Source organism: Ailuropoda melanoleuca, chromosome 15 (assembly GCF_002007445.2).
Source record: "Ailuropoda melanoleuca isolate Jingjing chromosome 15, ASM200744v2, whole genome shotgun sequence".
NCBI lineage: Eukaryota > Metazoa > Chordata > Mammalia > Carnivora > Ursidae > Ailuropoda > Ailuropoda melanoleuca.
In genome coordinates, this window is record NC_048232.1 from 4,889,102 (window position 1) to 4,909,385 (window position 20,284).

A 20,284-nucleotide genomic window follows, 5' to 3' on the forward strand; every position below is an offset into this window, starting at 1 on the left:
CGGGGGGGGGGTGCGTCTACCCTCCCCCTTGCCGAAGAGCCCTCCACAACCCACGGGGCTGTGTCCACAGCACCTTTTCTAGAACCACTTTCACACTTAACACTAAGCCATGGAGTAGTTCTCAACTCTGCACCGTCCACTCTCCCAGACCACCCTCGCCGTCCCTGCTCCCCAAGGGCCTGCGCCTGAGTGTCACAGCTGATCGGTACACGTGTTAAACGAAGACTATGAAAAGCTCCTGACAGTAGAGAAGAGTCTGCGGATTTCTAGCCCAGCATGCACCTCTGCCCGCATCATTGGCTGACAGCTTGACTTAAGGGGAAGCAAAGGCTTGCCGGGATTTCAGATCCTCTTACCATGTAAACAAAGCAGTGGTTTCTCCACTGGGGTCACTCTGTGCCTCCGGGGGCGTGTCGAGAACATCACTCGGGGTCTACTCACAGTGAAGCCGACGACAGGGATGTTTGGATCCGTCCGGATTTGGGCCTCCACGTGCAGTCGGGATGGAACGCGCCCTTCTACGCGGCGACCGTCGGCTGCACAGGAGAGAGGGAGCCGCTGTGCCAGAGTCAGGACGGTACTCACTAGCTTGTAACACCAGGACACAAACAGACCAAGCGAGAAGGAACTGGTTTCCAGAGTTTCGCTTTATTTTGCAGTACAGAAATCATGTGGAGCCGTCTGAGACAGACATCACTGAAGGGGAGGCTCTGTCAAACAATACTGCGTCGCAGCTTGGTCCGCTGAAGAAGCCACACCTGGGATACAAAAGAAGCTTCTACGTTTACCTGCCTTACGATAGGTTTCTTCCCCCCTTGCTCTCATCAATTTTATAAGGTTAAAACACCGCACACAGCCTTCCTCCCAAATGACACTCAAGCCTGGAACTGGGTTAGAATTTTAGGCCCACGTAACCCCAACCTGTGGCTGTGTTTGTGGGCACTGTCGTAACAGCGGACAGGACACACAAGATGGAACAGTGTGGGGCCAACGCGGGGATGCTGTCCCAAGTGATGGAATGTTCACTTGGAATCTTGCGCCCGGGGGACAGATGGCACGCGGATGGTACTGCTCCAGCGCTCGAGCAGAAGCACACGACCGCGGAGGCGACACTGATTAAAAGATACAAATACTGTATCAGGTGCTCCGTATCAGGATCACAGGATTTTCTTAAAATGGATCCTTCACTAGGGAAAAAGCCAGTATTGGTTAAACTGAACAGAACGTGGTCACCTGCCAATTCCGAAGAGCCACTCCATGAAAACGAGTTAATACATGATATTAGAAAGGGAGGCGTAGTCACTGGTACAGTGCGCTGCAGTCTCAGTTCTGATTACAAAAGCAGGCCTTACAATAGTGATGTCACACAGTATGCGTCGTTTGCCAGAGTTAGTCTGTCCTAACGAGGTGAGCGCGTGCACTTAGTCTTCCCCGTAGATGTCGTTTTTCTTGCGCTTCATTTCCTCAAAGTCAAACTCGGAGCCGGTCATCCTCTTGTAGATGTCTTTAATGTCGTCACAGGTGGTCTCAAAGTGAGTGGTAGCATCATAGGTGCGGGAAATGAAGATCTGAAACAAAACCACAGAGACGTGAGGCGGGGACGTCTGCCGACGACGCCTGCGCCGATGCCCTCCTCAGACCGCCACGCTCACCTGGCTTTCTGTTCCCAGGTCTTTTGGTACGAGGAGGTCACTGATGCTAACGAATCTGGAGGGAAAAAGAATGAAAAGTCAGCAGATGAGCGGACCCCAAGCCCACATTCAGCTTTGCCCACAATTCCAAACCCGCCGCGTGAGACCGGCAGGTGCGACGCCCACACGGTGACCACCGGCGGCTCCCGGGGCTCACCCTGCCACAAAGTCAGAACGCGTCCTGCATTCGAGCTCATCTGAATGAACACATCACTCACTTCTGTTCGATTGGTTCCAAAAGCTCCAAAGCCGGTCTGATTTCTTTCTCTGGCTCCTTGGTCTCCACAGTGGTGCTGACGATGGCGATGTACTTTCCTTGCGCGGCCACGTTGTGCGCGGAGGAGATCATGCAGACGTAGATATCTGCAAACGAGCAATGCCGTCTCACTGCCCGGGCTCACGACCCTTCCACCCGATTTCATCAAGGTGCGACTTAAAATTGCTGGCAATAGACCCAATCTTCTAAGCTTAAGTTCTGCGTGGAGGCAGACAGGATCCTACATAAGGCAGGCCCGTATCCAGCGACTTCTCGCCCACTGGAGACGACGGGTTTCTGTAGCTGGGAACTGCTGGACTCGGACAGATCTCTTTTCCCAGCTCTGTGACTGCTCCCCAGACACCAGACAAACCTGATTAACTGCTCTAGCTGCTTCGTCTCCAAGCCTTGCATTTAGAAAGGCTTTCCAACAGCTAAGAAAGGATTTATTAAGTACCAAGTTTCTCATTTATTAAAGTAACAAAACTGCCAATCAGCATAAGCTGTTCTTCAGTCAGCATAATGAGCTCCGACGAGTCCATCGGCTCTGCCTGTCCACATGCCCCTCGGTAAGTGCAGCGTTTCTAACCGCAGGGTCGTTACTGAGCTCCTGTACTCTTCTGAGGCTTTCCTCAACCCTGGGATCTGCTTGGGACCCCTGAACACCCCTTTGTTGCAGTCCTAAGCTTCCGTGATTCGGCTTCTTACATGGAAAAATAAATACAGATAGCTCTGTTTAAAAGCCGATAACCCCTTTTAAGTTGAATTTTGAATAAATAAAAGATTTAGGCTTCTACCTGAAAGGATGGTGGGGAAACGGGGGTGGGGGGATGAAAACAACTGCTCAACACAGAAAGATGATTACAATTTCAGAAGTCAGTCCTGATCCTAAGCGTAAAAAGCTGTTTTCTAGCACACTGTTAAACCCAAATGTAAGTGTGAACTTGACAAATGACATAAAAGCACGGTCACTGGCTCAAAACCACAGTGAAGTTGGGTCACCTAATAAGCACGAAACCCCCGCAGGCCACAGTGTTCGAGCCAGGAGACACTGTGACCACTCATCTAGTCCAGCCTCTCCTTTCCTCTTTCTAGAACGAGAGAACGGAGGCCGGAAGTGGTAGACCAGCGGGAGGGTGAGGGAGGGCTCCGGGACGAACGTGTGCCTTTCACGGTGAGGATTTAGGGTCTGAGCTAAATCCATTCCATCTCGTTTCCCAGAGGTGACCTCAAGTTTCTTCACCATACCAGAGCAAACAAAATTAAAAATCTGGGATAAAACACAAAGCAAACTCTTAACAAAATTCCAGCATGTGCTGATCTTCCAAACTCACCTGACTTCCGATTGACCTGGTTCTGGGGAATGATGATCTGGCAGGAGTTGGCGTCACTGGTGTTCTTGATGGGGTGGCTGAGGATGCAGATGACTCGGATCACCTGGCCCACCTTTTCCACCCGGTCTGTGACGTAGCTGGGGTCGCAGATGAGTTGCTTACAGCGGGCCACCTGTCCCAAGGCATTTAAGTCGCACGTACAATGATCTGTGTCCACGAAGTTTTTAGATAGAATACTGATGCCATTGTCCCTTTCTGTTACCTTCATCAGGTTAACTGGAAGTTATTACTTAACTACAAATAACTTAAAACTGGTTTTGCCAACAATCCCAACAAATCCCCTGCAACAGACCCATGAATTCTACGTCCTTTTCAAGTATTAGGGAACCTGGTGCACGGTCTGTAGAAGTTACAGGTTTTAGAATCGGGCAGACAGGTGTCCAATCCTGGCCGTTCCCAACCTCGAACGGTTGTTGTTAGGATTAAATCAAAGACTGTATTTAAGGGCCATCGTCCTATGTGACTGTGTCCGGTAAGAAGTGAATGTTCTGTGATCTCCTGAGAGGAAGCGGCCCTGGGAAACAAACTGAGATGACACTGCACTAAAAAGGACTCTGAGATGCCACATGAACACCTCCCCGTTTGTCCCTATTCCCTAAAGCCCATTCTGCTGGAAGCCCAAGACAGCTACAAAGGATTTACAGTAATAAGTGTTCGTTAGACGGCCAACCAGGGAGTGTGGATAATGTGGACCCACCCTACAGAATGCCATCGGGAACACCGAATGCTTTTCCATCCTTAGCTTTTGAGAGTTCTATCTGCCAGAGCTGTTATTTCATAAATACGAATGAGCTGGTTGGCAGACCCACAGCATGAGCCTCGCCCGAGAGCTCGCGAGGAAACGCAGACCTACTGACTCAGCAGAAGCACGTCCACAAGGTCGACACGGACACATTCCACTCGAACTGGAGAAACACTAACACTACTTGAAACTCCACCTAGCCAGCTCCACAGCTAAAACCCAAATAATAAAATGATCAGTATCCAAGCCCAAATTCGACCAATAAATTCTGAATGGCACAAATAAAGCTAAATTTAAATGAAAATTCGGGAGAGAGGGACCAACCTACACTACATAATTACAGAATACGCACCACTAAGACTTCATCCATAATGTGTGTCTGTCTTAATAATCAACACAACAGAAAGCAGTAAGTTTTTCTTCTAAATAAAGCTCAGCATCTTTAGTCCTTAGACATCACGAACACCAACTTGCCAGAAACAAACCCCACACTCCGGAATCCAGCATCGATGCCCATACCATGTGACATCGGGAAACATTTTCTTCACAAGAACACAGTATTTTTTAAATTGTAAAAGCTACTTACCTCTCCTTCAGATTTCACACCAATCACTTTTCCGTTCTGCACAATGATTTCTTCAATGGGTTTATTGAGCATGTAGGTACCTCCATAAATAGCACTTAGCCTAAAAAAAATTTTTGAGATGACAGTAATTTATAACTGGGTCAACTAACTAAAGTCTTTCTTAGATCTTGAGTTAAAGGCAATGTACAGTTGCTCAATTTCCTTCCAGAAGCCATTAGTTTAAAAGTCATTAAAGCTACAATTATAAGAGAGTCAAAACCATGAAACAAAGTCTCACATTCACAGTTCTGAATACCCAGTCCAAAAAAAGCACTGACCAGTGCACTGAACAGTTTATGTTGGTCTAATCCTCCTGCATATAAATAAAACTGAACTACAAAAAATGAATGAATAATAAAAATACCCAATCTGGAGGCCCTGGACAGTGACTAAAAGCAGACAGACACTGGAGAAGAGACTTGAAGGAAGGAGTGAGCTGTGTTGTGTGGCTTCTATGGCTCTTCCCCTGTAGGAACCACCTCCCTGGTCCTGGTACCAGGAGCCCCTCGAACAGAAGCAGAAAGCCTGCAGTCTTGTTGATTCAAGGAGGCACAGGACAGAAGCTGGGGCTGTCAAAGGAGATGAAAATTGTAGGGGGAAATGCTACAAAAAGGGGAGCCACCAAATCTATAAAATCTCTTCAAATCCTTAACTACCTCCAAAAGGGCCTGTACCTGAGAGAGATTCCAAGGAATCCAGCAAAAAGCAACAGCTGAAAGGTGCCAGGACCGGAGCAGAGATTAGAGTTGAGGGCCTTAAGGACAAACGGGTCTGAAGTCTGAAACTGCCACGTTAGACAGCCTAGTACATACCTTGAGCTTCCCCTGAAACCCCAGGAGCAGCACACCTGTTGTACTAGGACTAAGGATTCAGCTGAACAAAACCTGCCCTCCCCGCCCAATAAAGGGTAAAGTCAAACCTCCAGAAGTTCGAGGTGAGTGGCCAATGCCGACTCACAAAAATCACCTCCCAGAGAAAGAGCCCAGCATCTCTACAATGTACCAATAAACATGGCCTGTATACAAATATTACTAGGCATGTGAAGAAACAAATGTGATTCAAAATAAAGATTCAGGAAAAGCAATCGATACAAACAGGTGCCCAGATTACCGATGTTACAATATGCAGGGGCTAACGGCAGCTATTATAGATGTATTCGAGGACAGACACTCTCATTCAAACACAGATGTTTAAGAACGTATTATTAGAAAGATATTCAGTGGGGTCAAAATGAGTAAACAGAATCTCAAAAAAACTGTGTTTAAAAAACTGGAAGTTCTACATGTACAAAGTACAGTACCAGAAAAAAAAAGTTAAAACTCACTGAATGGGATGTATAGCTTTTTGGAAATAGAAAAAGGAGTCCATGAACTTGAAGACAAATCAACAGGCATTATCCAATATGAAGCATGGAGAGACCAAAAGACCAAAAAAACAAAAAAAAAAAAAAAAAAAAAAAAAGCCTCAGTGACTATGGGATAATAGCCAGTGTCCACCATACACAGAATCGTCCCAGAGGGAGAGGACAGAGAAAATGGGATGAAACATCTTAAGAGGATAATGATTTTAAAATTCCCAATTTGATATAAACAATTAACTTACACATCCAAGCAGTTCAGCAAAGCCCAAGCAAACACAATGAGGCAAATCCTAGTGAGACTGTCCAAAACCAAAGAGAATCTTGAAAGCAGCCAGAGGGGAAAAAAATACCCACTCCATACACAGGAACGGCTACTGACGGCAGTGACGGCTCACTTCTCACCAGAAACAAAGCAGACACAAGTGAGGGAACAGCAGCTGGAAAGTGCTGAATGAAAAATCTCAAGCCAACAAAAGTTCTTTAAAAATGAAAGTGACAGAACTCGACCTAGGACTACAAGAACGCCACGGGAGAGCTACAGAGAAATGTCACCAGACAGAAAAAAGGATTTATACGAAAGAAAAGCAACAAACATGGTAATGTGCGAAAATGGTTACTTTTCCTTCTCTTCATTTCTTTAAACTGATGTTCAGTGCAGAAACTGTAACACTGCATTGTGGAATTGATTAAAGTACGTAGATGTAACACACAGGCAACAACAGCACAAAGGAGAATGAGACTCAAACATAAAGAAAACGTTTGCAGAGTGCTTATATTTTATGTAAAGTGCTTAGCACAATATTAACTCCAAATGAACTGATAAAGGATGCATACTATAATTTGCAGAGCACTAAAAAATTAAAAATAAAAAGGCATGGCTACAAAGCCACTAGAGGAATTAGTCTGGAATTATAAAAAAATATCTGATTAATCCAAAAAGAGAAAACAGGAACAGAAGGGGAAGAGAAACAGAAGGGGGGGAGGGGAGAAAACAAGACCAAAAATCGAATCCCAACCATATCAATAATTATACTAAATATATATGAGCTAAGCAATCCCATTAAAGGCCAAAGTTGTCACACTGGATAAAAAAGCAATATTCAACTATATTTTTGTCTACAAGAGACTCATTTAAATATAAAGACAAGTGTTTGAAAATAAAAGAATGGAAAAAAAATACAAAAAGCGTAAATAAGCAAGCTGATACGGCTGTATTTAATATCAAACAAAGAAAGTGGAAAGGAGTATCACCTGGTAGAAAAGCTTGAAACGTATGAAGTACAAACTGACGGGACTACACTGAGAAACCAGTACACCCACACTCCGGGTGGAAGACACTCCCTCAGGAACAGAACTGGGGAAGAATCAGTATGAACACATGTGAACGACCCTGTCACTCCCCTTCTAGAGCGCTGCACCCAACACAGCAGGACGTATGCTCCCCGCAGGGGCAGACCACTGATTCGACCATGAACTAGGGGGCCCCTGGGTGGCTCAGTTGCTTAAGTGTCTGTACTCTTGGTTTTCGCTCAGGTTGTGATCTCAGGGTCCTGAGATCGAGCTCTGTGGTGGGCTCCATGGGAGGCAGGAGGGGTAGGACCCTCCTACCCATTTCTGCCCCTCCCCTCCCACCTCTGTGCACGTTCTCTAAAATAATCTTAAAAAAATAAAAAAATAAAAAATGTGACCATAGGGGCGCCTGGGTGGCACAGCGGTTGAGCGCCTGCCTTCGGCTCAGGGCATGATCCCGGCGTTATGGGATCGAGCCCCACATCAGGCTCTTCTGCTATGAGCCTGCTTCTTCCTCTCCCGCTCCCCCTCCTTGTGTTCCCTCTCTCGCTGGCTGTCTCTATCTATGTCAAATAAATAAAATCTTTAAAAAAAAAAAAATGTGACCATAAATTACACCTTAATTTCAAAGATTAAAATCTTACAAGTTTGTTCTCTGATCCTCATGGAATTAAATTAGAGATCAGTAACAATACGGTATTTAGGAACATGTCCAAATGTTTAACAATTGAACACTACACCTTCAAAAAATCCAAGGATTGAGATTTTATTTTTTTAAATTTATTTATTCATGAGACAGAGGGAGAGAGAGGGAGAGAGAGAGACAGAGCGGCAGACTCCCCATGGAGCAGGGAGTCCAATGTGGGACTCGATCCCAGGACCCTGGGATCGTGACCCAAGCTGAAGGCAGATGCTTTAACCGACTGAACGACTCAGCCCAAGGATTAAAGAAGGAGAAAAACAGGAAACGGTGCCACGGTGAATGATACATATTTAGAGAGAAATTTTAAACCTTTTAAATCCTCGTGTTAGAAAGTAAAATCAATGATCTGTTTCAACATTAGAAAGCTAGAAGAAAGTTAAACCCATGTAGGGAGAAGAAATTAAGAAAGAACAAAACCAATAAAATAGAAAATAAGCTACGAAAAAAATAAATAAAACTAAGAATTTGACTTAGAAAAGATTAATAAAATTGATAAAATCCTACCAAAAAAGGAGACAATATGAATGACCAATCGCAACAATGAAGGTGGGAACTTCACTACAGATCCCAGACACTGAAAGGATAAAAAAAAAATTAGAAAAAAAAAAAGTATTATGGGGGCTCAGTCGGTTAAGCATTTGCCTTTGGCTCAGGTCATGATCCCAGAGTCCTAGGATGGAAACCTGCGTCAGGCTCCCTGCTCAGTGGGGAGTCTGCTTCTCCCTCTGCCCCACCCCCTGCCTGTCTGCTCTTTCAAATAAATAAAATCTTTAAAAAATATAGACAACTTGATTATCAGAAAATTCAAGAACTTATGTGAAATGGTCAAATTTCTTGTAAAACACAACAGTGAAATAAATGGGACATCTGAGTAGCCTGATTTCTAATTCGTGTGTGTACACACGTACACACACACACACATGCATGCAAAGTATATCCAACAATAAATTAAAAGGAAAATACATCATGAATAAGTGTTGTTGACCCTGAGAATGCAAGGCCAGTTTACTATCCAAAAATCAATCTATACAGTTCACCACAGTAATAGCATAGAGAAGACAATCTGCATTATTAACTCAGTGTCAACACCCATTCATAAGAAAACTCCCAGCAAGGCAAGAATAAGAAGGAATTCATTCCAACAAAGCCATCTACAAAAACTCTATAACAAACGTTTAGTAATAAAGCAAGAATGTCCACTCTCAACAGCAAACAACTTTACAATAAAACTGAGAGAGTTTCATTAACAGCAGCATCTAAATAACATAAAATACTTGTGAATAAACGTGAACTAGGTGCTAGAGCCCTCCACTGAAAGCTTCCAAACACTTAGACAAAGAACACCTAAGTCCACAGGGAGAGCAGCAGGCTCATGGGTCAGAAAACTATTATTAAGATACTTCTCCCCAAACTGCCTGTACATTTACACTCAATCCCAATCAAAATCCCAGCATTTTTTCCCTAGAAATTGACAAGCTGTTCTAAAATGTATATGGAAATGCAAAGGACCTAGAAGGGCCAGAACAATTTTGGAAAAAGAACAAAATTGGAGCTGACGTTCACTACTTGATTTCAAGACTTAATGCTAGACTAGAATCAGAGGGCACCTGACTGGCTCCGTCAGTGCAGCACGTGACTCTCGATCTGTGGGTCTGGAGTTTGAGCTAAATGCTGGGTATAGAGATTACTTAAAAATTAAAAAGTCTTCAAGGAGAGGCTGTGGAGAAAGGGTCCCTCCTACATTGTTGGTGGGAATGCAAGTTGGTACAGCCACTCTGGAAAACAGTGTGGAGGTCCCTTAAAAAGTTAAAAATTGAGCTACCCTATGATCCAGCCATTGCACTACTGGGTGTTTACCCCAAAGATACAGACATAGTGAAGAGAAGGACCATATGCACCCCAATGTTCATAGCAGCATTGTCCACAATAGCTAAATCGTGGAAGGAGCCGAGATGCCCTTCAACAGATGACTGGATTAAGAAGCTGTGGTCCATATATACAATGGAATATTACTCAGCCATCAGAAAGAACGATTACCCAACATTTGCAGCAACATGGACGGCACTGGAGGAGATAATGCTAAGTGAAATAAGTCAAGCAGAGAAAGACAATTATCATATGGTTTCACTCATTTATGGACCATAAGAACTAGGATGATCGGTAGGGGAAGAAAGGGATAAAGAAAAGGGGGGTAATCAGAAGGGGGAACGAAGCATGAGAGACTATATGGACTATGGGAAACAAACTGAGGGCTTCAGAGGGGAGGGGGTTGGGGGAATGGGATAGGATGGTGATGGGTAGTAAGGAGGGCACGTATTGCATGGTGCACTGGGTGTTATAAGCAACTAATGAATCATCGAACTTTACATCAGAAACCAGGGATGTCCTGTATGGTGACTAACATAATATAATTAAAAAAACATTTAAAAAAATAAATAAAAAGTCTTCAAGGGACACCTGGGTGGCTCAGTCCGTTAAGCGTCTGCCTTCGGCTCAGGTCATGATCCCGGGGTCCTGGGACCGAGTCCCACATCGGGCTCCCTGCTCAGTGGGGGAACCTGCTTCTCCCTCTCCCTCTGCTCCCCACACCCTCCCCCCTGGCTCATGCTCCCTTTCTCAAATAAATAAATAAAATCTTAAAAAAAAAAAAAACTTTTAAAAAGTCTTTTAGAAAGAAAAACTAGAAAAATCAGGATGCTACGGTAATGGTGTAAGAAAAATAAACTAATGGAACAAAACAGATACAATCTACAGCCGACTGATTTGCCACAAAGGCACCAACACAACTGCAAAAGAAAGTCTTTTCAGCAATGGTGCCAGAAGAACTAAATACGGGGGCGCCTTGGTGGCACAGTCGTTAGGCATCTGCCTTCGGCTCAGGGCGTGATCCCGGCGTTCTGGGATCGAGCCCCACATCAGGCTCCTCCGCTGGAAGCCTGCTTCTTCCTCTCCCACTCCCCCTGCTTGTGTTCCCTCTCTCGCTGGCTGTCTCTCTGTCAAATAAATAAATAATCTAAAAAAAAAAAAAAAAAAAAAAAGAAATACGGGTACAGAAAAAAAATGAACTTCAAGCCCTACCTCACCTCACACACCAACATTATTTCACAATAAATTATAAATTTAAACACAAAGCCCAAACTATGAAGTTTCTAGAAAAAGACACCAGAGACAATCTTTGTGCTCTTGAGGTATGTGACACTTTCTCAGACAGGACCCAATAAGCACTAAATATAACTAAAAAACTTGATATATTATCAAAATTTAAAACTTCCACTGAACAGAAGACAAGCCTCACGCTGGGAGAAAACATTTATAATACACATCTGACCAAAGACCTGCCGCCAGACTTCAAGACCTCCTACAAATCACAACCAAAAAACACAGCCCAATCTTTAAAAACGTGCAAAAGACATCAACAATCACAAAATTATACAAATGGCCAAAAAGCTCCTGAAAAGGAGATCGACACGAGTTCTCAGGAAATGCACGTTCAAGCCAGAATGAGAGTGTCACACCCACTTGGTTGATTCAAGTCAGGGGGACAAACAGCACTAGCTGCTGACAAGGCAGGGGGGCGGCACGGACCCCCAGACCGGGCGCGGTGCGGTGGCAGGTGGCACAGCACTCTGCACGGCTGCCCGGCGGCGTCTCCTGCGCTCACACCTCTGGGCTCCGTCTCGGCTGAGCTCCACTCCTGCACACTGGCCAATGAGAAACGACAACCCACGTCCGCAGAGACTTTTACACCGAAGTCCATAGTAGCTTCACTCCGAAAACCCCCAACCTGAAAACAACCCAGACGTCCATCCACACGAAAATGTAGTCGATTTGCAAAGGGAAACCCACTCAATATTTTTAAAATGAACCACAGTACATGCAGCCACATAAATGGATCTCAAATATACTGTTAAACAAAAGCCAGACACAAATGAGTCCGTATCATATTATTGCTTTTGCATGACCTTCCGCGACAGGCACGAGGACTCTACCATGAAAGGAGTCACAGAGGAGCTGCTGCGGGGGTGGGGGGCAGTCGTGAGGTGACACCAGGGAGCTTCCCGGACAAAACGGCTTCCTCTCTTGACTGGAGTGTTAGTTACACAGGTCTGTACACTCATCACACTGAATTTTTTACTGTGGATCTGTGGTTTCATTATATATAAAGTTTATTTCAATAAAAAGAAAAGCACCTCAGAGCTCACAGACCTCTCATCATTCCCGAGCACGCATCCTGTCCTTGCGCTGAAGAGGGGACCAGGTTAGCGATGGACACTGACCTTGCAAATCCCTGTGGCAGCTCTCCGAGGCCGTAGAGTGGATAAAGGTACGGGCTTTTGCCATATCTTGCCAGAGACTCACTGTAAAGTTTAATCCTATTAATGGTTTCACAACATGGCTGATCTAAATAGCTAAAATAAAGAAAATAAATATTAGAAAATAAATATTTAAAATGTTTTTCTGAAATGATTTTATTTCACTACTTTCATATTTTACCTAAAAGATTCTAACACTAATTTACAGCTAGAACCTTTCATAATATAACATGCTTATGTCCTTGTTTTGTTAGACTTTCCATTTTGGAGAACTGAGAAATTCAGTGACAGTTCCAAGAAAAATATAAATCTAAAACCCAAAACACTTACTCATCGGTTCTGTAAAGTGCCAGGGCATGGCCGGTAAAATCTATGACATCTTGTCCCAAGTCAAATTTCTTGTACACGTCTCGCATTGCAGTCTTCTTAGGATCGATGCCCTCAAAAGTTCTGGGATCTTTTTCATCAAAGTTGGCAACATACACTAGGAATTTTCTGAAGCGACGTTTTTCAAACAGTCCCATTAAACCTAAAGAATGTGTCAGAAAGCAAATATTCACACTAGGACACTGAAAGAGAGCGTGAGAGGCAAGTCTAAATGTGCCACATTACGGTGCGGGGCTCCTGTGATGCCATGTGCGACACAAGACAGGAGCTTTTACATGGGATGGCTTCCGCCCACGGGCTTTACGATGAACCTACAAGAGCTTGGTTATTAAGTCTTCGATTTTACAATCACAAGTAACTATAACCAGTACTTAATTAAATGTACTACGTTTAATTATGTCTCTTATTAGGTACAAGGTGAATATGACTTTGAAAGACTATCATTCACGAGGGCATCCACCTGAACGCTCTTCTTTTGACAACTCTGACCCAGACCAGCCAACTGGCTAAAATTCTGAATGCTCCCCCTTTTTGTGTGCTAACATTCACTCCAGCCTTTCACAGGAGAGATGATTATGCTGCCACTTGCGTTAATAAAGTCCGAATCAGTTTACCACTTTTTATACTAAAAACAAGGCTAAAGACACAGGTATAAACCATTTTACAAACCCTCAGCTCTCTTAGCAGTCAGCAGCCCTACCTCAGTACACAGCTGCTGGCAGACGAGGCCAAGGCAAAGATGTTCTGGCTTTATCTCCTTCCCTATTCCCCTTTCCTAACTACTGACTACTTTAAAAACAACAAACCCTGGGGCGCCTGGGTGGCACAGCGGTTAAGTGTCTGCCTTCGGCTCAGGGCGTGATCCCGGCGTTGTGGGTTCGAGCCCCACATCAGGGCTCCTCTGTTATAAGCCTGCTTCTTCCTCTCCCACTCCCCCTGCTTGTGTTCCCTCTCTCGCTAGCTGTCTCTATCTCTGTCAAATAAATAAAATCTTTAAAAAATAAAAATAAAAAAATAAAAAATAAATAAAAACAACAAACCCTCATGAAACAGTGTCATGTTTTGATATTTTTTAATATTATTTCCCCCAAGACTATAGCTGAAATCAACGAAACTGAAAATTAAAATGATCATGAGGCCATTCATGACGGCTGACTGCACTTAACATGTTTAAATTATATTTGCAAGCCAGCTTTAAAAAAATGGGATGGGGCACCTGGCTGACAGAGTCAGTAGAGCATGGCACCCTCGATCTCAGGGTTGGAGTTCAAGCCCCACACTGGGCATGGCGCTTACTTTAAATGAATGAGTGAATGAATGAATGAATGATTTTTTGAAAATTAAAAAAAAAAAGGGACAGAATGCATACATAGTAATGGTATAAGGCTAAAGAAAGATATTCTATGACCACACGAGCCCCAACTTATGTTTAGTTGTCAGGGGTAAAAATAAGACCGCTAATATAATACAGTTCAATTTTCAACTGTCTGATGCCTTCTCTGATCACTCTACTTAAAACTGTGCCTCCCACCTCCCTTCATCTGTCTGCACAGCATTATCACCATTTGATATAGTCTTCCTTATTTATAGCCTAAATCCCACTAATTTAACTCAAGAACAGAAAGCATTTTTTGTTTACTTTCCCCTTCTGTTGAACCCAGCATACCCCAAACCTAGAAGAGAACACAGCACAAAACATGTGCTCCATATTCAATTCACAGTGTCTGATGCAAATATAAGTCAAATTATCCACATATTAGATACACAACATAGAAAGAAAAATGTTCAACTATATGATAAAAGGGTTAGAAAAAATCTTTTTTCCGAATTACTGTTTCCTGAGTAGTATCTTAACATCATTTCAAATGTTGTTTTACTTCATTCACTTGCACACTTAGGTTTATTTACAAAGAAAAAAAAAACTTAGGTCAAGACATTTAAAACATTAAGTTACAAAATCCAGAGCGGTTTCATGAAGAGAATAAATGAAAGCTTTCTACAGGTATAAGATCTGACCACGGAGAATTGGAAGAATACTATTAAAAGTCCATACTTATCCAAAACAATCTACAAACTGAATGCGATCCCTATCAAAACACCACCAGCATTTTTCACAGAACCAGAATACTACTAAAATTTGTACAAACCACAAAGACCCTGAATAGCCAGAGCAATCTTGAGAAAGAAGAATAAAGCAGCCAGTATCACAATCCCAGATCTCAAGATTTACAACAAAACTGTAATGATCAACACAGTCTGGTACTGGCACAAAGAGAGACCCACAGATCAGTGCATCAGGACAGAGAGCCCCGAAATAAAGCCACACCTGTATGAGCAACTAATCTCCGACAAAGGAGGCAAGGATTCCAGCGGGGAAAAGACAGTCTCTTCAACAGATGGTGCTGGGAGAACTGGACATCCACATGCACACCACACACAAAAATAAACTGCCAATGGATTAAAGATCTAAATGTGAGACAGGAAATCATAAAACACCTAGAAGAAAAGACAGGCAGTGATTTCTGACATCGGCCACAGTAATTCTACATGTTGGACTACACCAAAATAAAGTTTTTTCCCAGGAGAGGAAACCATCAATGAAACAAAAAGGCAGCCTATGGAATGGGAGAAAATATTTGCAAATGATACATCTGACAAGGGGCTAAATCCAAAATAAAGAACTTAACTTACACAACGCAACATCAAAAAAAAAAAAAAAAAGAGAGAGAGAAATAATCTGATAAAAAAAAAAATGGGCAGAGGATCTGAATAGAACTTTTTCTAGTTCTATTTCAGAAGACAAACAGACACAAGAGAAGATGCCCCAAATCACTCATCATCAGGGAATGCAAATCAAAACTGCAATGAGACCCTGCCATTTGTGACAACAAGGATGGACCTAGACGGTATTATGCTAAGTGAAATAAGAAAAAAAAATACTGTATGATTTCACTTGGAGGTAGAATATAAAAACAGAATAAATGAATAAACAAAAGCAGAAACAGACCCATAAATACAGAAAACAAACTGACAGATGTCGGGGTGGAGGGATGGGATGCTGGGCAAAATGGGGAAGGGGAGAGGGAGGTCCAGGCTTCCGGTTACGGCATGAATATGTCACAGGGATGAAAGGTCAGCACAGGGAACATATCAAGGTCCCGTACCAGCGCTGTGTGGTGAACAGATGGCAGCTCACCTGGCAGCGAGCAGGGCAGAGACTGACTGAATCACCATGTTGCACACCCGAAACTAATGGAACATCGTGTGCCAACCATACTTCAATTAAAACAAAAAATTTGACCACAGAATTAAAAAAAAAAAAGTGAGAGTGGAAATCAATGTTCAAAGAACTGTCCTGAAGTACAGTGCCGGTGGGCCTGACCTAATTCCGGCTGCTTCAGGCCGCCACAGCCTGGGGGGTCACTCACTCTGTCATGGGAAAGGTGACTCGGCATCAACAGAGGACTCACAGCAGTGAAGAGTGAGAACAAATACACGAGCTGGAGGTTTAAATTCAGGCAGAAGGTTTTGCTGGACACATTTCAAAGCCATTCACGAAAACTTCTTGGAACATTTCTGAACAGATCTACATTCAACATGACTTTAGAAGTCAAGATACTTCTCACTGATTTGATTAAAATAGCGCTTGGCCCATCAGCAACTACTTCCTGGAACCTTGAGGCGTCCCGTGAACCGCCCCGAGAACCAACCATGAGTGCGGCTCCTGAACACGCCAGTGTGCGCTCAGGCCACACGGACAGAAATGCACTGTCCTCGCCAAGCACTAGTCTCACTGACACCACGTGAGCGGACAATACGGAGTTCTCAGTCTGCTGGCTCCCACCTTATTATACTTGGATAATCCCGACAAATCAGAACTCCCGGAGAAAAACAGCAAAAAGGCGTATGATGTGAGAAACAACTCTGCGATGGAAACCAGAAAGGCTCAGTATTAAAAAACAAAAAACAAAAACAAAAATACGGAAAAACTAGAAAGCAGAGGATAGTTGTTAAAATATTCGCTTTTAAAAATCTGTAATTTTAAACTATATAATTAAGAGGTCACGAGTATGGGGTTTTAGAGTCAAACAAATCTGGCCTCAAACCAGTTCTATCAGTCATGAGCTTTGCTACTTTGGGCTTTTCTTTTACACTTGTATACCTCAGTTTTCCCATCTGTAAACTAAAGATACTAGTACCCACATCTCAGGGTGACAGCAAAGGGTAAAGAATACCCATAAAGTCCTTAATACACACACGCCTGTACATGATGTCCAAAACACGTTAGCTATTATTAAAATTATAAAATAATTATTCTTGGTCATCCTCCTGAGCTTCTCCCCTTCTCCACCTATCCTTACCCTGTTCTTTCTACCGAGGATTTTCCTGCCCGCCGTTCCGACTTCCACATCCTACTCATTAACAGAAAAACAGCTGCTGAGAAAGTAGGGATCTGGCAAAAAATTCATACAACTGTACACTAAAGACAGGTAAACTCTACTGTATATAAATTAAACCTCAATAAACCGCATCATAAAAACAGATAAACATACTTGATTTTTGGAAAAAGAGACATTAAGAAGGATCAACCAGAAACAAAAACAATCAAGTGGAAGGACTAGAGGACAACAGAATAAGGACAAGACTTAAATTCTTTTCGTATAACATTGATTTTCGAGTCATGTAAATGTTTTACATATTTGAAAAAATTAAACCAGAAAAGGGAAAAATACAACTGCTACAAGGTAAGTCCTTCAATATTTGTTTAACGGAGAAAGAGAGTGAAGCTGTTAACACAGGTAAGAGCTCAGAGAGAGAATAAAAGCTCAGAACACAAACTTTGTTGCAAGATTCTCTGCAAACTGTTGAACTCTTATTTCTTTCTTATTTTTTTTTTTTAAAGATTTTATTTATTTATTTGACAGAGATAGAGACAGCCAGCGAGAGAGGGAGCACAAGCAGGGGGAATGGGAGAGGAAGAAGCAGGCTCATAGCGGAAGAGCCTGATGTGGGGCTCGATCCCATAACGCTGGGATCACGCCCTGAGCCGAAGGCAGACGCTTAACCGCTGTGCCACCCAGGCGCCCCTGAACTCTTATTTCTATAAAAATACTTCATTTGAATAAAACTTACATTGTCATTTAAACTAATTTCTAACCCATGATTATACCACTAACTCCCTCAATTTAAGTAGGAGCCATTCCTTTCCCTCTCCCGCTGTCAATCCTAATGTAGCCACAAATCTCCAGGCTGATTTTTCACTTTCTGGCTAGAGTGCCTTTCAACATCTTCTCCCCTGATAGCAAGAAGGAAATAAATGGAGTTAGAGAAGCTGCCAAAGTAATTCAAATTAGGTTTTAGGTGAGGGAACTTTCCCCACACTCAGGCCAAAATAATCCCTGAGAATTTACTGGCACTTCTCCTCTCTCGATCCAAACAGCTCCCTCCCCTAAACTCCTCGAGCACTTACTACTATAGTAACTCATCCACCCATTAGCTCTCCAAATTCATCCTTTCCCAAACTGCTCTGCGCAATAACTTGAACACCTTCAAGGACGGAAGGTCTTTTTTAGGGATGTTTGCTATTGAAAAGAGGTAAGAATAGAAAATGTTGGGGCGCCTGGGTGACTCAGGCGTTAAGCGTCTGCCTTCTGCTCAGGGCGTGATCCCGGCGTTCTGGGATCGAGCCCCATATCAGGCTCCTCCGCTGGGAGCCTGCTTCTTCCTCTCCCACTCCCCCTGCTTGTGTTCACTCTTTCGCTGGCTGTCTCTCTCTCTCTGTCAAATAAATAAATAAAATCTTTAAAAAAAAAAAATGTTAACCAGGAATCTTTGGTTGAGCCAAGGGAGGAAATAATTTTGGGCAAAGAATACAATCACTCCATACTCACCGGGAATTCCTAAAAACAAAGATTTCAGAGAATGACAACAGCATCAATTAGAGGATTCGTTTCGCCAGAACCAAGTTCTCTGTGGCAGGTTGGATAATGAGGCGTAAGCAGTCAGCTCAGTACACAGGCGCTGGAGTAATACTACCAGGGTTTCTACTCTCATCTCGCCACTTACCTACATGACTTCAGGCCTGAGTTCCCTCATCTATAAAATGGAAACCCTACCCACACAGGTGATTCAAAAGTCAAATAAGAAAATGAATGTGAAGCATTTCACACAGAGCCTAGCACACAGGAAACACCCAAAAAAACAGCTCTTATGAATTATTATTAGTAAGAAAAGAGCACGAGCTGACCCACCCCAGCACCAAGTTCCATGAGACAGAGACAAGTCACTTAAACCCTCTCTGAGCTTCAGAGGTGGGGGTTTTTGAACATTCTCTTCAACGACGTACTCTCAACTGCCCAGAACGGTGTCAGGCAAGGCACAGACGTTCAACTGATTGGATGAGTGGACAGACGGCTGTCAGAACGAGGGACATTAAATGCGATTTCTAAGACTCCTTTCCATTATAAAACCTCAATGTTCTGAGAAAATAAAATAAAATTACTTACTAGATGCCAGGGCTTCTGCTTCCGTGGAAGGAACCTTGTAGATTTTTCCTCCCTTATAGACAAAGCTCCCTTCAGTCACTTTGAAATCCAGATAGCGAGTGACCTCTGTATAAAGCAGCATCTTAACCAGCTGACCTAAAAAAGTCCCACAGTTCAAACTGTAACTTAAGTCTTACTACCTTCAAAAACCAGCAGAAATAAAAGTACATTTATTGTGGCTTATACCAATGGCTATCCTAGTTTTTTCTAACATTGTCCAACAACCTCTACCAAAAAAGGTCTCGAATGCCATGTTCTAAATGGGACAATCAGAATGCACACCTATTGCTCAGCATAGTTATTATTTTTTTAATGTTACAACTTCAAGATTAATAACTTTATCAACCTGCTTCTGTAAAACCTGTATTAATAATTATTACAGGTATGAAGTTTAGAGTTATAGTACTATTGCAAATGGGTTTGAGTTTCCTTGAAGTTCCTACTATAAAGAGAGGCAACTAACAGGAAAAAATTTTCATGAATTTGTGCTATTCAGTTTATATTATTCAATCTGTACTAATTAAAATGAATATTAATTTCAGGGGCACCTAGGTGGTTCAGTCAACTGAGGATCCGACTCTTAATTTCAGCTCAGATCATGATTTCAGAGTCGAGATCAAGCCCTGCCCCAGGCCCCGGGCTGAGCATCGAGCCTGCTTCGGATTCTCTCTTTCCCTCTCCCTCTCCCCCTCTAAAATAAATAAATAAATCTTTCAAAAAATAAATAAAAAATAAAATGAACATTAATTTCAGATAAAGAATAAAACCAGGCATACAATTAAAAGTATTACCTGTCTATAAACCAAAGAAATCTGGTATGCTAAAAATAGCGAACTTTTCAAGAAACTATTTTAAAGCTCATTTGAAAGGACAGAAACACTAGGACAATCAAAATAAAAAATATATCTTTAAAGATTTTATTTGAGAGTGAGAGAGTGCATGCACAAGCAAGTGGGGTAAAGCAGAGGGAGAAGGACA

At 42.9% G+C, this 20,284-nt stretch overlaps 1 protein-coding gene across 1 annotated transcript in view; it reads right to left on the reverse strand.

Moving 5' to 3' along the window:
- Nucleotides 1-629: 629 nt before the first annotated feature.
- Nucleotides 630-20,284, reverse strand: part of GDI2 (GDP dissociation inhibitor 2) — a 32,142-nt gene continuing 12,487 nt past the window's right edge. The window contains exons 4-11 of the mRNA XM_002920346.4: nucleotides 19,268-19,402; nucleotides 12,705-12,903; nucleotides 12,339-12,470; nucleotides 4,670-4,769; nucleotides 3,282-3,453; nucleotides 1,910-2,054; nucleotides 1,653-1,707; nucleotides 630-1,568 (exon numbers count right to left, since the gene is read on the reverse strand). Coding sequence (XP_002920392.2) covers nucleotides 1,422-1,568; nucleotides 1,653-1,707; nucleotides 1,910-2,054; nucleotides 3,282-3,453; nucleotides 4,670-4,769; nucleotides 12,339-12,470; nucleotides 12,705-12,903; nucleotides 19,268-19,402 — 1,085 coding nt within the window. The 3' untranslated portion in view covers nucleotides 630-1,421. The remainder of the gene's footprint in view (nucleotides 1,569-1,652; nucleotides 1,708-1,909; nucleotides 2,055-3,281; nucleotides 3,454-4,669; nucleotides 4,770-12,338; nucleotides 12,471-12,704; nucleotides 12,904-19,267; nucleotides 19,403-20,284) is intronic.